The 14,056-nt window shown below is 46.4% G+C and overlaps 1 protein-coding gene across 1 annotated transcript; it reads right to left on the bottom strand.

Annotated features, from left to right (window-relative positions):
• Positions 1 to 6,648: 6,648 nt before the first annotated feature.
• Positions 6,649 to 8,240, bottom strand: LOC123494104 (uncharacterized). Its single transcript, XM_045228766.1, has 2 exons — positions 7,876 to 8,240; positions 6,649 to 7,075 (listed from the first exon to the last, which is right to left on the bottom strand). Exons 1-2 carry the CDS (start codon positions 8,238 to 8,240, stop codon positions 6,649 to 6,651), a joined length of 792 nt encoding a protein of 263 aa, XP_045084701.1.
• Between the last annotated feature and the right edge of the window lie 5,816 nt (positions 8,241 to 14,056).

Raw genomic sequence — 14,056 nt, 5'->3', positions numbered from 1 at the left:
GAATTATCATTGCGAGAAGACCAAGGAAGATTCTCTTGTAAGTGTTCTCTTGCTGCCTCTTTTGATCCGCATGGCACATGAGCTCCCAAAGTACCGTAACCCTATGTATAACTCGTCGTACCCTAGGTGGACTCGATTCAGTTCTGCATCGATGAAGCTGTCAAGAATGGGTTGATATCACCAGCTAAGAACATCAATTTTGCCGAATGGACCAAAAAACGCTATGAGAACATACCACAACAGACCGATGGGTACGCATGGCCTCATAAATTATTATTTGCCTACACGAATAAGATTACTGATCTTTAACTAAACATCGTAGGACTTCCTGTGCGGTTTGGACACTGCAGTACATGTTGTCATGGAACGGGGATGAAATGACCGATATTTTGAACCAGGTAATTGAATGCCTAATTTACATTTGTACTTTGTTTAGCTTGAAAGCTATGCTGACGTAAGTGTCGGTTATCAAATATAGGCAAGGATAGATATTTTCAGGTGGAAAATATGTACAGTCTTACTGCATTCAAATTGCAACGCGCTTCGTCTCGAATCATATAAGTTCCCCATAACGGTTAGTGCTACATCAAGAATATATCATTTATTTCATAAGTCTCATGATTAGAACGAACGCAGCACTCTCTCTTATACAGAAGGAGGTGTACGATGCCCAGCAAGCAGTTCTACCTGATGGTTCAGAAGACGACGTACAATTAGTCAACAATCCTGATGGTTCCAACGAACCCGACACATCCAACTCCCAGAAGGATACCGGTGCACCCAACTCCCCCAAAAGTGGTGCACCCAACTCCCCAAAAAGGAAGAGAGCATGTGGACGCCCGAGAAAGCTAGTCGATCCCGAGGAAGCAGCAAAAACAAAGAGTCTTAAAGAACTGAAACTTAAATTTGACAGCAAGACCATAGCCAACCAAGTGTCTTCGTTACCATCACGGTCACGCAGAGAGCATAAACCAGCACCAGCTTTATTGAGCCCATTCAAACACAAATAGGTAGCATCAATTGATCATCAATTGATAAATGCTCATGCTATGCTCTACTTTTAGCATCATTTCATACATGTTTAGTTCTTATCAGAAAGTGGAAATAGGTACTTTTGGCAATCATGAGCATCCTCTACTTATAGCAATATCTAATGCATCATCAGTACAAAGCTTGATTTGGCAATAGGTGGAATCGGCAATCATTTGCATGCTTTAATTTTGTGAAGCTATAATCATGCTGAGTTATAAACTAAACATAATCATGCCAAGCTACAACTACCATAGTCATAAACCAGGCTTTTCTTAAGCACAGGTGCTTATTTGTACAGGGTAGACGCATAACTAGGCGTCTCTCCTGTAGAAATAGGCACCGGTGCTTCAGAAAAATCCTATTTATTTTTCTAAGCACCACCCTAAGCATCTAGCATTGTACAAGGCTTAACATGCATCACGAAAATTGTATTAACAACTTGGAACACTAAACCAGAGTAGCAGCAAACTCTTAAGATAAACGGCATAGGTTCAGACACACCATAGGACATCAGTTTTAGAGTCGAACAACAAAGAAACATAGATAACATAAGAGGACACGGCGGTCCTGGGGCAGCAGCAGCACTCTAGCAGCACATCACTTCTCTCCCTTCTTCAATGGAGGTTGTAGGGCTCATTGACTTTCACAATCTCGAGGAAGCGTGCATAGGCCGCATGTTTAGCCAGAGTACTGGCCTTATGGTTCTTACCATGTCCATTGCCAGTGCTGAAGGCATGCTGGATCATGCCATCTATGCCGCCACCGATCACCTTGCAACAGAAAGGGCACCCAATCTTGCCAAAGAAACGGTACTTGATCTTGCCAGCAATCAGATGCCTCAGGGTGTAGCGGCTCTTGCTGTGCCTGCTGTCCATGCCGTAGTCCACGTCGTCGTCATCCTCCTGTGAATTAGTGAATTAGTACACATAGAAGAACTCAGCTAATCTATTATGGTACATTGCCTTAATTACAATGTTTTGAAAGTACACATGTGTAACATGGCAACTATCTATTTGCTAGAAATAAGGCGCATGTGCACATACATAATTGAGCCAAAGAAATTGACATGCATAAATATGGACGGTGGAATAGTTGCATTTATAGATTAGTGCACAAGTAGTACATAATTAACACATGAAAGACTTCATGAACTGGCTTGGTTTAATGATATTTGATACTTGTTACAGGTGTAATTCTGATTGGAATCAGAAAAATGGCTTCATTATACTCCTCCATGTTTCACACAAGGGGGGTTTGTTCTATCTACTGGAATGAAGAAACCATTATTCTTTCTGATAGCGGCAATACTGCTTCTCCAACATTGTTAGACCCTGATAAGTTTCAGAAGGAAATTGGTAAAGGAGCTATGGGGTGTCTCACTGCTCATATTGATGAGAGATGTGGCTGTGATCATCTAGATAATATACTGGGGAAAATTGGCTACATGAAATGTTTTGATTTTGTGTCAGCCCATAATTATTAAGGGAGCAATCACTTCCTTTGCAAAATGGAAATCTGTACAGAATTTGCAAATGGATCATCTATGAACATGTGTGCAAACTGATCATCTATGAACATGTGTGCAAATTAATTCATCTACATAAACTAAAATGAATCAGGAACTGCAGCATTTTGTCACTGTCCTGGGGAAGCCAATGGAGAATCCTGCCATATATCCATTATTTAACCCACTTTTTTCATTAATGTATCCCTGCCATGAACATTTTCTTGTATTTGGGTTCATTACCCCACTTCTTTCATTAATGTATCCCTTGTGAAACTTATGCTCATCTAGTTAACAAGACAAACCCCAATGCCATGAAAAAAAACAGAGTATCTGCTGGAATCAGAATGTGAATCGGATTTAAAATTCCACATCCAACATGAAGATCTATGCTACATCCCTACAATCCTACATACGTACAACTAGCACGCCCTAATGAATTTGATGCTCATCTAGTTAACAAGAAAAACCTCAATGCCATGGAAAAAACCAGAGTATCTGCTGGAATCAGATTTAAAAATCCAGATCCAACATGAAGATCTATGCTAAATCCCTACAATCCTACATATGTACAACTAGCACACCCAAGTGAAATTGATGCTCATCTAGTTAACAAGAAAAACCCCAATGTCATGAGAAAAACAGAGCAAAAAACAGAGTACTACCTCAGATAGCTCGTCGATGGCATCCTCGTCGAAGTCGCTGCCCTTCCTGCAATCTACGTCGAACTCCTTTATGGCGTTCTCCTCATAGAGCTCTTCGATTTCGTCATGCACCTTGCGCTTAAGCCTTCTCATCTCCTCCTCCTCCAGATCTTCCCCGACCTTCTGCTCGCCGACGGGTGCCTCCACAGCTGCGATGGCAGCGGGAGCAGGCACAACGGTCGCTGCACCGCCAGCTTTCACCGCTATGGCGGACTCGGCCGCTCCACCCACGGCTGCAGCCACGGCAGCAGACTGCTCTGCTCCGATGGTTGCCTCCGGCTCGTCCGCCGCATCTTCACGCCCGCGTTTCATCGTCGGTCGAAGACAGGAGGAGGGAGGCATAGGAAGGGAGGAGGGTGGTGAGGAAGGAGGAGAGGGTGGTGAGGTGGTGAGGAAGGAAGAGAGGGTGGTTAGGTTCGGGAGAGGACGAGGGTTTTCTACCCGATTTGGGGAAGAAATGCACTACTCCTGCCTGTTGGAGTTACCGAGAAGCCGCGGGTGCCGATTTGACTTGACACACCCACCCGGCCGTCCCCATTGCACGTGGGGACGTGGCGGTCGTGCACGCGGTCGTGCACCTCCTGCAGTTTGCCATCAATTGCTATCGGTCTCACAAGTGGGTCCCCTTGTCATCCACACAACCACGCCACCACATGTACCACATTTTTCTTTCTCCCCGTCTCGACCACTCCACATATTTCTTTCTCCCCTTCTCGACCAGCGCCGCCGCCGCCATCTCCCGACGACCCCTCTCTTCGCTGCTGGTGCGCGGCCGCCGCCAACTCCGGCAAGTACGTGAGATCTCCCCTCTTCTTCCCTTCCCCAACCGCGTCTCCCTACGGAGGCGGATCTGAGCCGATTGGCTGTTGCCGGCTGGAGCTCGTCGGATCTCTCAATGTCATGTCTGATCTAGATTCATGACGTGCCCTCGCATATGCCTTTGTCCACGGTTTGAACCTTTGGATTCAATCCAAAAGTTGAAAACGGTTTGGACTGGGTTGGATGACGAGCATGTATAGTTCGGTTTGGTCTAGATTCTAAATGAAAATATCTGGATTGGTTTGGTTTTGATGTGTGCCGTGGATTGGACTGGTTTTAGTTTGGATGCCGAACTATTCCCAGGTTTAGATGAGACGGGCATTGCCATTGTCATTGGCATTGCTTTATTACGTAGATGATAGTAAATAGATTGATTGGCCATTGCCAGTATAGGTTATCACTATGATTTATTATATGTATGATCTTTGTATTGTACTATGTACATTTCAACTTAGAGTTCAACATGTTCTGTGTAGAATGGAGGAAGCACCATGTGGACGCTGCAACTCACGGTGCCGGACCAGCCTTTCTACTGCCACGCTGTTCGGCATCTACTTCCAGCCTTCTTTTGTTGTTGCAGCGGTAACAATTTATATGAACCTTCTGACAGTACATTCTTTTTTTTGCTATTTCCACTAATGTATTGTGTCTGTTATTTGTTTTTATCTTACACAGATCGTACCATGCAATGTGAGATTGCCATTCAATGAGCTCATCGGAGACACCGTGACCTTCGACGCTCTTGGGGGCCCATACACTATGCAGGTCGAGATGGGGCGAAAGATAACCCAGATAGGAGGAGATGATTGGGATCGTTTCATCGCCCGCATGCGTCTTAGTGGGGGTGAATTGATCAGCTTATCCTTCAGAAGAGATAGGCCCAGGATTTCTGTTATCTATCTAAATTTGATTCCGGATAGTGAGGATGAAGTTCATGAGGAGGAAGATGGTGCTGATTCAGATGATGATGATTCAGATGATGATGAGAACCCACTTGTTGAATACCTGTATGCCCAAGGACTCAGACTGGGCGACGAGGAAATCGGCAACCTCTGGGATATGCTTCCGCTACGTGAAGACTACCTAGGGAAGCCATTCGTGACCCGCCTCACAAGGACGAATGTTAAACGGCATATCATGGTATGTTACTTAGTGTGGTAATTACATGATATGCATGCTTAGTTAGTGTAGTAGCTCATATGATATGCATGTTGTAGTACTGTGATGGGAGGCCTAGTTTAGAATTCATTTAGTGAAGAATTTTATGACATGCATGTAGTGTAGTAATATGCGATGATATGCTTAGTGTACGCAGTAATCTAATGATATGCCTAATTACTGTAGTAATTTGATGCTTGGCGTATAGTGTAGTGATGTGATGATATATATGCTCAGTGTTGAATCCAATGATATATGTGTCTTGAAGTGTATGCTTTGTTGATAATTGCACGTGACATGATCATATATCATGTCAACTGTTTTCAGAAATTACCTAAGAGGTTACTTGATAGCTGTGGCATCGACCCGGACGAAGAAGGCATGGCTGCTGGACTACGCCTTACCAGAACGGGCTCCATCACCAGCTGTGCCTATGCAGTGGACACGGACGGTCGCACTGTCTTGAGAAGGGCAGGGTGGAAGAAGTTCCTTCGTGGCAAGAATCTTCGGGTAGGACAGGCCATCCTACTCACTGTTGCGAACACCAGTCGCCATGACTTGAGGATGATGATCACCATCCACCTCATTTAGAACTTGTTATGTTAGCTCTTGTTTGCGAGTACTTGTCGTGTATTACCGTACCTATATCTACTCATATCTAGGTACTATTGCTTGTGATGGATTGCAACTATTATTAACTGGTAACTAATGCTCTACTAGCTATGATTATTCCACTGTGTGATGTTTTATAGACTGTAGTGTGACATGGTAACTGTTATATATGGTAGAGGCTGGTCTCTAAGACCTTGTACAATGCAAGGTGCTTAGGGATGTGCTTAGAACCAGTGCCTATTTCTACAGGAGAGACGCCTAGTTAAGCGTCTACCTTGTACAAATAAGCACCGGTGCTTAAGGAAAACCTGGTTTATTTCTCTAAGCACCTCTCCTAAGCACCCTGCATTGTACAAGGCCTAATTGGACCGACATGTTGAACTAGTATCAATGGTAGAGGCTGGCTGCCACAAAGTTCCATTCACAAGCTACTATGAATTTGAAATAATGCATAAACAAAATACGAAGCTTTTCTTAAGCACAGGTGCTTATTTGTACAGGGTAGACGCTTAACTAGGCGTCTCTCCTGTAGAAATAGGCACCGGTGCTTCAGAAAAACCCTGTTTATTTTTCTAAGCACCACCGTACGCATCAAGCATTGTACAAGGCTTATCATGCATCACCAAAATAGTATTAACAACTTGGAACACTAAACCAGAGTAGCAGCAAACTCTTAAGATAAATGGCAGATCAACCACCGCACAGCATAAGTTCAGACACACCATAGGACATAAGTTCAGACACACCGAACAACAAAGAAACATAGATATCATAAAAGGACACGGCGCTAGCAACTTGAAGGCAGACTTTGATCTCTCTTCATGCCGCGTAGTGGCAGTGGTAGTAGGGGTCAGCCTCCTGTGCTTCTGAAATTTCCACACCTGATTTGATGTTGTCTATTATCTTCCAAGCCTTGTAGGTGGCGTACGCATCCTTCGCTGCGTACTCGATGAGGTAGTCTGGCAGCGGGCTGATCCCCCACATTTTATGGTCTTCGGTCCTGTTGATCTTCTTCTTCATGTTTTGGTAAAATGGGTGGATGACGCTGGCTGCAACATCAGCCAAGGAGTCGTACTGCTTCTTTCTGCAGGCATATGGAACTCTATAGTTTTTCTGAATGTCGATGTACTTTTCGGGGTTGATCTCCAAACCAGACATCTTCAGCATCTGTTTGTCATTATGAATGCTGAAACCGGCAAAGGTGAACAACTTCTTCTCCTGGAGGAAGCTCTTGAGGCGCTTGGGCCTTCAAGGGGAGAGACATATTGAAGATTAGTAGTAATTTTGAAGATTTAGGAGTTGTTTGGTTTGTGGCTAAGTTTTCCAAAGATTGCCACACCTAAGGTTAGGCAAGTTTGACCAACTTAGGTGTTTGTTTGGTTCAAGCCACACCTTAGGCAAGCCACACTTGGGTCCCACATGGCATACACACAAAAAGTGTGGCAAGATTCCCTTAGGCTTGCCAACTTGTGGCCCTCATTTTGATGAACTAACCTTAGGCAAACTTGGCAAAAAAATTGTGGCAAAGTGTGACAATGCTAGTGCTAGAACCAAACAATACGAGTGATCAATGCATGAAGTACATGATGTTATTTCTCTTTTTGGATCATACAGTTGAAAATAACACTACAGCAAACTACTTCACTACATCAACTTCAGAAACAACTTTTAATACATCTAGTCCAGTGCATCCACACCGGTAGACACAACACTAATGCATCAATATCAGAAACTACACTAGTATATCAGAAACTACACTAGTAGACACAACACTAATACATCTAGTCCAGTGCATCAACTTCAGAAAATAACACTAATGCATCCACACCGGTAGACACAACACTAATGCATCAAGATCAGAAACTACACTAGTATATCAAGTTTGGTGATTAATCTGGTGCAAGATTTTAAGATACTAATCCAGTGCATCAGGGTAAAAATCTATGCCAGTGCATGTACTTGAGAAACCACACTAGTGCGTCCACTTCACAATCTACACTAGTACATGTAGTTGAGAAACTAGGGTATATGAGTAGGATGGCTCACCATTTTGTGGCCGCAGCGATGTGGTACACCAGGCAGAGTTCCTCCACGCATAACTGCAGAACTGTTGCGTACTGCGGAGGTTCGTCATCCCTGGTATACTCCACATCAACGCCGACGAATCTAGGATACATGCCAGCGGCTTTCATGAAGAGCCTCGTGAGCATTTCGTCGGCAGTGTCTGGATTGCTGGTGCAGACGACCTCCAGCGTCTCTTTGCCGTGGAGTTCCACCTTGTCAAGTTTGGTGGTGTAGTCGCGCTTCTCACCGGGGACCTGAACGTCGTCTTCCTTGATGCTCTGCTCTTCCTTGATGCTCTGGTCGGACGTCTCGGCACACCGACGCTTGGTAGACGGCTCCTCCGCCATTGCCCTTCTCCAGCGACGGCGGTTTTGAGACAGAGACGGTGGTTGCAGTTTGTGGAGTAGATGGACGTGGTTCGCATAATGAGGGAGGAATGGAGGAGAAGGTGCCTTTTTGAGTTCTGGGGGAGGCGGTTCGTCGCGTGAGGGAGGCGCTCGTCGTTATCGTGATCGTGGGGGTCGTGGGGCTCGTGCTGTTGCTGTTCCATTCTGTAACCACCCATGGGCCTGCATCGTGGCCCATATCACTGGGTTTGTAGTCGTATGCAGGCCGTGGTGTGTGAGAAAACTCATGTTAGGTAGGTGGGCTTTTCTCCTCCTTCACCCGGCGGCCGTGATGTAAACATGAGAAGCAAGTTTGCTAAGGTTGTAAACGGACCCAATATTTTTCTACATCTTTGTATCAACATGAAAAGCAATCATGACTAGTTTGCTAAGGTTGTCGGCATTTGTATGGATTTTCTAAGGTTTTTGCAACGATAAAATGCTTAAAACACTTCTGACATGTTGTGATGTTTTCGGTATTTAGTGATCTACTCGCTGGGATTATTCCACTGTGTGATGTTTTGTACGTGCCAAGTTGTAGTATGAAATGCTAACTGTTCTATATGGTAGTGGTTGGTCTCTAATTAGACCGACATGTTGAACTAGTATCAATGGTAGAGGCGTTTCGTTGTGCGCCACATCCAACAGTTCACATAATTAATTATCCAAAGATTAAGGTATCAAACCCTTGGTCATACAAAGCAACATTTCGTTCCTAAAAATTAAGGTACTTCCACATTCAAACTAACTAATACTACAAATTCGAAGGAACTACTTAATACAGTAACAACACATAGGGAAGTAGCCCTGGTCCAACGGCTTGAGAAAGGACGAACAAAAGCTGAAAGAAGAAGGATCAGCCAGTAGCAGCACCATCAGCCTCCCAGCCTCACAACTTCAGCCAGCCTGGTGAACTCCAGGTTTTTTCCTACAAAACACACATGGGATGTTGGAGGCAAGAAAATAAATTTGCCAGGGGTCTTGTCATGGCATCTAATCGCACGGAATGCTAGTACAAATGATGGAGAACAAAACATCCAACATGAGCAAATTCATAGGAGTTCTAGATCCATGGATACCATCAAGAAAAAATGCTCAGTTCTAATTCAGACACAAGACTTGGTGAAAACATGCATATTCATATCAGCAACATTGATATGGCATCTTTGCAAGCTTGGGTCAGTGACTTGTCTTGTGTTTCATGGCATGACAATAATTTTAACAATAAATAGACATGAAATTGACCCAAACTCATGTACAAAGTTAGGACATATGATGCATGGATTAATTCACAAATAAATGACAAAATGCCAACTTTGTATAGAATTTGCAGTACTGAAATATTTCAGTGTGTACCGGTGTGTACTGAAACTGCAGTACTGAAATAATTCAGTGTGCATCGGTGTGTACTGAAATTGTAGTAACGAAATATTTCATTGCCTACCGGTGTGTACCGAAATATTTCAGTGTCTACCACTACAACATTACAAATTTTGCCTAGGGCAGTACCGAAATATTTCAGTGCCTACCGGTGTGTACCAAAATATTTCAGTGTCCACCACTACAACATTACAAATTTTGCCTAGGGCAGTACCGAAATATTTCAGTGCCTACCGGTGTGTACCAAAATATTTTAGTGTCCACCACTACAACATTACAAATTTTGCCTAGGGCAGTACTGAAATATTTCAGTGCCTACCGGTGTGTACCGAAATATTTCAGTGTCTACCACTAGAACATTACTAATTTTTCCTAGGGTTCATATGATGCCTAGGGTTCACATACATCATAATCATCCTCCAAATCCATGTACTCAAATATTCATGCAATTCATTGAGATTAAAATGCCATATAGCATTCCCTCTCTGAGCTATTATGATCAGTATCACCACGATGTAAGCACGAGCAGTAGGAAGATGAGGAGTGGGGAAGCTTACTCTAAACATAGCTACCGCCGCCGTTCAGACGAGGAGAGCGGCGAGGGAAGCGTGGAGAACGGCGGGGAAGCGAGGTCGCGACCACTATCCTCCTCATCTTGTGCTTCGGAGTCTCCGATGACTCGGTTGGAGGCTGCACAATCTGCAACGGCACCTCGTGCACGGTGGGTTCCTGATCCAGTGGATGCTCTACCCTGGATCTGAACGCCCACCACCTCCGCCTGGTCCACTTGCTGGACGAATTGGCCTGCTCCATCGCCCAGAGGAGGATCTCGTCTTGTGAATCGGTTGTTCGGGCGGGGGGCAAAGCTTTGCCCTCTCCTTCGTCAAATTCTTGAGAGTGGCCATTGCTGTCCAGCTCATCTGCCTTGTGTTGTCAAACCAAGAACGGATCTCCCTCAACCTGGCCAACTTGACTTGGTCGCCGCCGGCGATCTGCACGAAGTCGGTGTTCTCGCCGCCGGCCATCAGCTCGATCTGCCGATTCTTGCTTCGATGGAAGAGGGGGTGGGGGTGGGTGGGGGGGTTTGCCTGAGTGGAGAGAAGTTGCAGCGGCGAGAAGGAGGAGATGACTGCGGTGGACTTGGAGGAGAGGGCGGAGATGACCGTCGATGAGTAATTATGGAAGGTGTAGCACCATGGCGGCGGTTTTGCATTCGACGAGAGGGGCGGCGCGTGCAAATTTTCCTAGGACTAAACTGCCCCTATATTAAAACGCGTCCCCACCTTGTCACGAGTACCGGCCCCACTCGTTTTAGTACTTTCGCGTACTTTCATCGGAGTACTACCCAGTACTTCGTATTTGTCTGCCGTTAGATCGACATCAACGAACGGTTCTAAAAAAGCCCAACCACTCTAAAACTTGTAATTTACAGAACATGCATATATATAGAACTTAGTAAGTATTTTCTTATTACTGATTAGAGTAACCATAGTGTCGGGGATATACCCCGTGGTATGACCCGGCATTACTTGGCGACTCACCAGAGACCTGGCTAGAGCTTGGTGACTCACTGGTGATCCGCCCGAACATGGCGATTCACAGGTAACCCGCCTGGAATTGTGACTCACTGGAGACCTGGCGGGCGGATCAGATGGATGACAAGGGCCCAAGTCCCAGTAGGCCGGCTCATGTTATTGTGGGCCGGCTTAAGACGGAAGGCATGAGGAATATTTCTTTTATAAGGAAGCAAGTCCCGTACTTGTATCCGACTTGTAATAGAGAATAAGTTAGTTTTAATCCTACTAGGACTCTACATGTAAGCCACCTCTTCAACTTATATAAGGAGGGGCGGGGCACCCCAGGAGAGACAAGCAAGAAGAAACAATCTCTAGGGCTAGACACAAAGAGCCGGTTTACCGGCGACTCTCTCGTGATGATAATGAGACCTAGCCTCAAACAGCATGTAGGGTTGTTACCGGATGATGTTTCCCGGGGCCCGAAGCTGTCTAAATCCTTGTCTTGTGTTGCGTCTCTCGATTCCGCTCAACCCCTCTCAAGCTACTACAAAGATGCGTTGGCCTCACGACTAAGTCCTGATACTAGGACATCTGCCGTGACAATTTCACGACAATTGGCGCCCACCGTGGGGCCAGGCGCACGGTGGTGATGCGTTCTTGGAGGGATCTTTTTCTCAAGGATCGAGAAGTCCGTGGTTAGCCGGGTAAAGAAGAACCGGTACTGGACAAGTCTCAAGCAGGCCTGACAAAATCATCGTTTTTATGGTCAAAATTGTGGTCAATCTTTGGAACAGCAGATGGAAGATCGCGATCAAGAGATTATGGATCCGTGCGCGCCGCCGCACATGACCCGTAAGGCAGATTGATTCTGGTGCGCTACTGTAAAATTAAAGCGTGATTGAGTTGTCTAAAGATCCACACGAGTTTTGGTTTTCCATTGGATCGCTGATCCGGATAGCCGCCGTACATTGCTACAACATCAACCAAAGCAAGGCAAGTCCCGAGGCAATCGAGAGTTGTAGTAGCAAATTACAGGATATTTGACTGGTTGGTTTGCTGCTCGTTATCGGAATCGAAAACGGTCCGGATTAGACTAGCGTAAAAAAGGAGAAATCAATCTGTGGCAAAGATTCCCGATGGGAAAGAGCTCTGGGCCCAAGGAAAAGAATAAAACGTTGCCATGAGCTAGTAGTGCTACCACCTGGCATATGGATTAGGCACGCAGACTCTCAATGCATGGTTATTTGGACATCGTACAGTGCAAATTTAATGTCTGGTCACAAGCACACGCATCAACCATCCAGTCCACATGATTGCATCCGAACAGAACAAAAGCAAGGACGCCTGCCTTCAGCCGCCGCTGCGGTTTTCCCCTCGTAGCGTCACTTCTGATTTCACCAGCCTGTCGCTCGCATGCTGACTGCTGCCGGTCCGTCAGTCGCTATCGCCACGTCTGAGCCGCCCCCTACTCCATTGACCCGACGTGACTGCGAGCCGCGAGCCGCCCGCGGCCTCCGCAAGTATCTGCGGTCTCTGCACTCTGTTCGGCCCACAGCAGCGGCTCTGCCCCGCGCCGTCTGGCCACTGCTGCTTCTCGCGGCATTGAGCCGGCTTGTTCCACTGTTGAGTCGCCGTCGGGTCGATCTCCTGCCTTGGAGCTTCTCCGTATTAATTTGATGATCAAGAGGACCTGGAGACAGGGTTGGCGTACAGAGCTGTCCTCCGAATACATCAGGACAATTATTTCCGCCATTACACCATAGATGCGCATTCGGCTGTGCCGCGCAGCCTCACAGATATGTGAGTCGCGGTCCGGATTGCATCAACACACCGGCCGACTCACCCGTCCGCACCGCCTTACAAACGCCACGGACGATTCACCCGTTCGCCCTTGCGGCCGGTTCACGCGTCCGCGCCAGCTTACAATGCCGTGGCCGACTCGCTGTTCGCGCCGGCTTACAAACGTCGCGGCCGACTCACCCGTGTCCGTGATGTTTTTCCAACACCGCGGCCGGTTCACCCGTGAGCGACTTCAAGCTCACATAGCGATCATCAATTTCATGGCGGATTATTTCCGGCCTGGCACATCAGGTGAAATCCATCCAATATGTTTTAATATTACATATTGCTTTCTTTAAAAGAACAAATACTTTGGCTTGCAATACTTTTTGATGCAGGACAATTGTTCATTGCGAATGAGGTGTTATATTGTGGGGATGGAGCGAGCGATGGCAATGTTCTGCACCGGGGTTTCGTCCGTGTCATACTGCCCGGTGAATGAACGTGCGCAAAGTCACCATCCTCTGTGGCCCAGTTTACATTAACTCGCCTGTCCGCGCCAGCTTACAGCGCCGCGGCCGACTCATCTGTTGTCCGGGCGAATCAGGTGATATTCATCCAAGTTTGTTTTATTAACACATATTGTTTTTGTTAAAGAACAAGTTTATCTTTGCCTTGGTCTGCAATATTGTTTATGCAGGGCAATTATTTATGACAAAAAGTGACATTGTACCGCGGAGATGGAGGCACGCCAACATCTTTTGGCACAGGTGGTCGTCGTTACTCAATGGACTCCCGCACCGGCTTACAACGCCGTGGCCGTCTCTCGTGACCACACCGGCTTACAACGTCGTGGCTGTCTCTCGCGACCGCACCGGCTGACAACGCCGTGGCCGTCTCTGCGACCACGCCGGCTTACAACAAGGAGGATGACTTGCCCGTCCGCGCCGGCTTACAACGCCACGGCCGGTTCATCTGTCTATGCCGCCTCAGACGTTGCGGTCGTCTTTACCGTCCATCTCTCGCGGCCTGGCCTACATCAACACACCGGGCTGCACCTGTCTGCATGAGCTGTTTATTGAGTATGAGCAAGTCACTGCT

This window comes from Aegilops tauschii, chromosome 5, assembly GCF_002575655.3.
Source record: "Aegilops tauschii subsp. strangulata cultivar AL8/78 chromosome 5, Aet v6.0, whole genome shotgun sequence".
NCBI lineage: Eukaryota > Viridiplantae > Streptophyta > Magnoliopsida > Poales > Poaceae > Aegilops > Aegilops tauschii.
The sequence above is the reverse complement of the archived record's forward strand: the minus strand, read 5'-3'. Positions and strand labels throughout refer to the sequence as shown.

Excerpts from the sequence above, each read along its gene's own strand:
- LOC123494104 (XM_045228766.1), bottom strand. The coding sequence starts at position 8,240 with ATGGCGGAGGAGCCGTCTACCAAGCGTCGGTGTGCCGAGACGTCCGAC. Across the intron at positions 7,076-7,875 it reads ATCGCTGCGGCCACAAAATG|GCCCAAGCGCCTCAAGAGCT; the intron begins GTGAGCCATCCT and ends CTCCCCTTGAAG.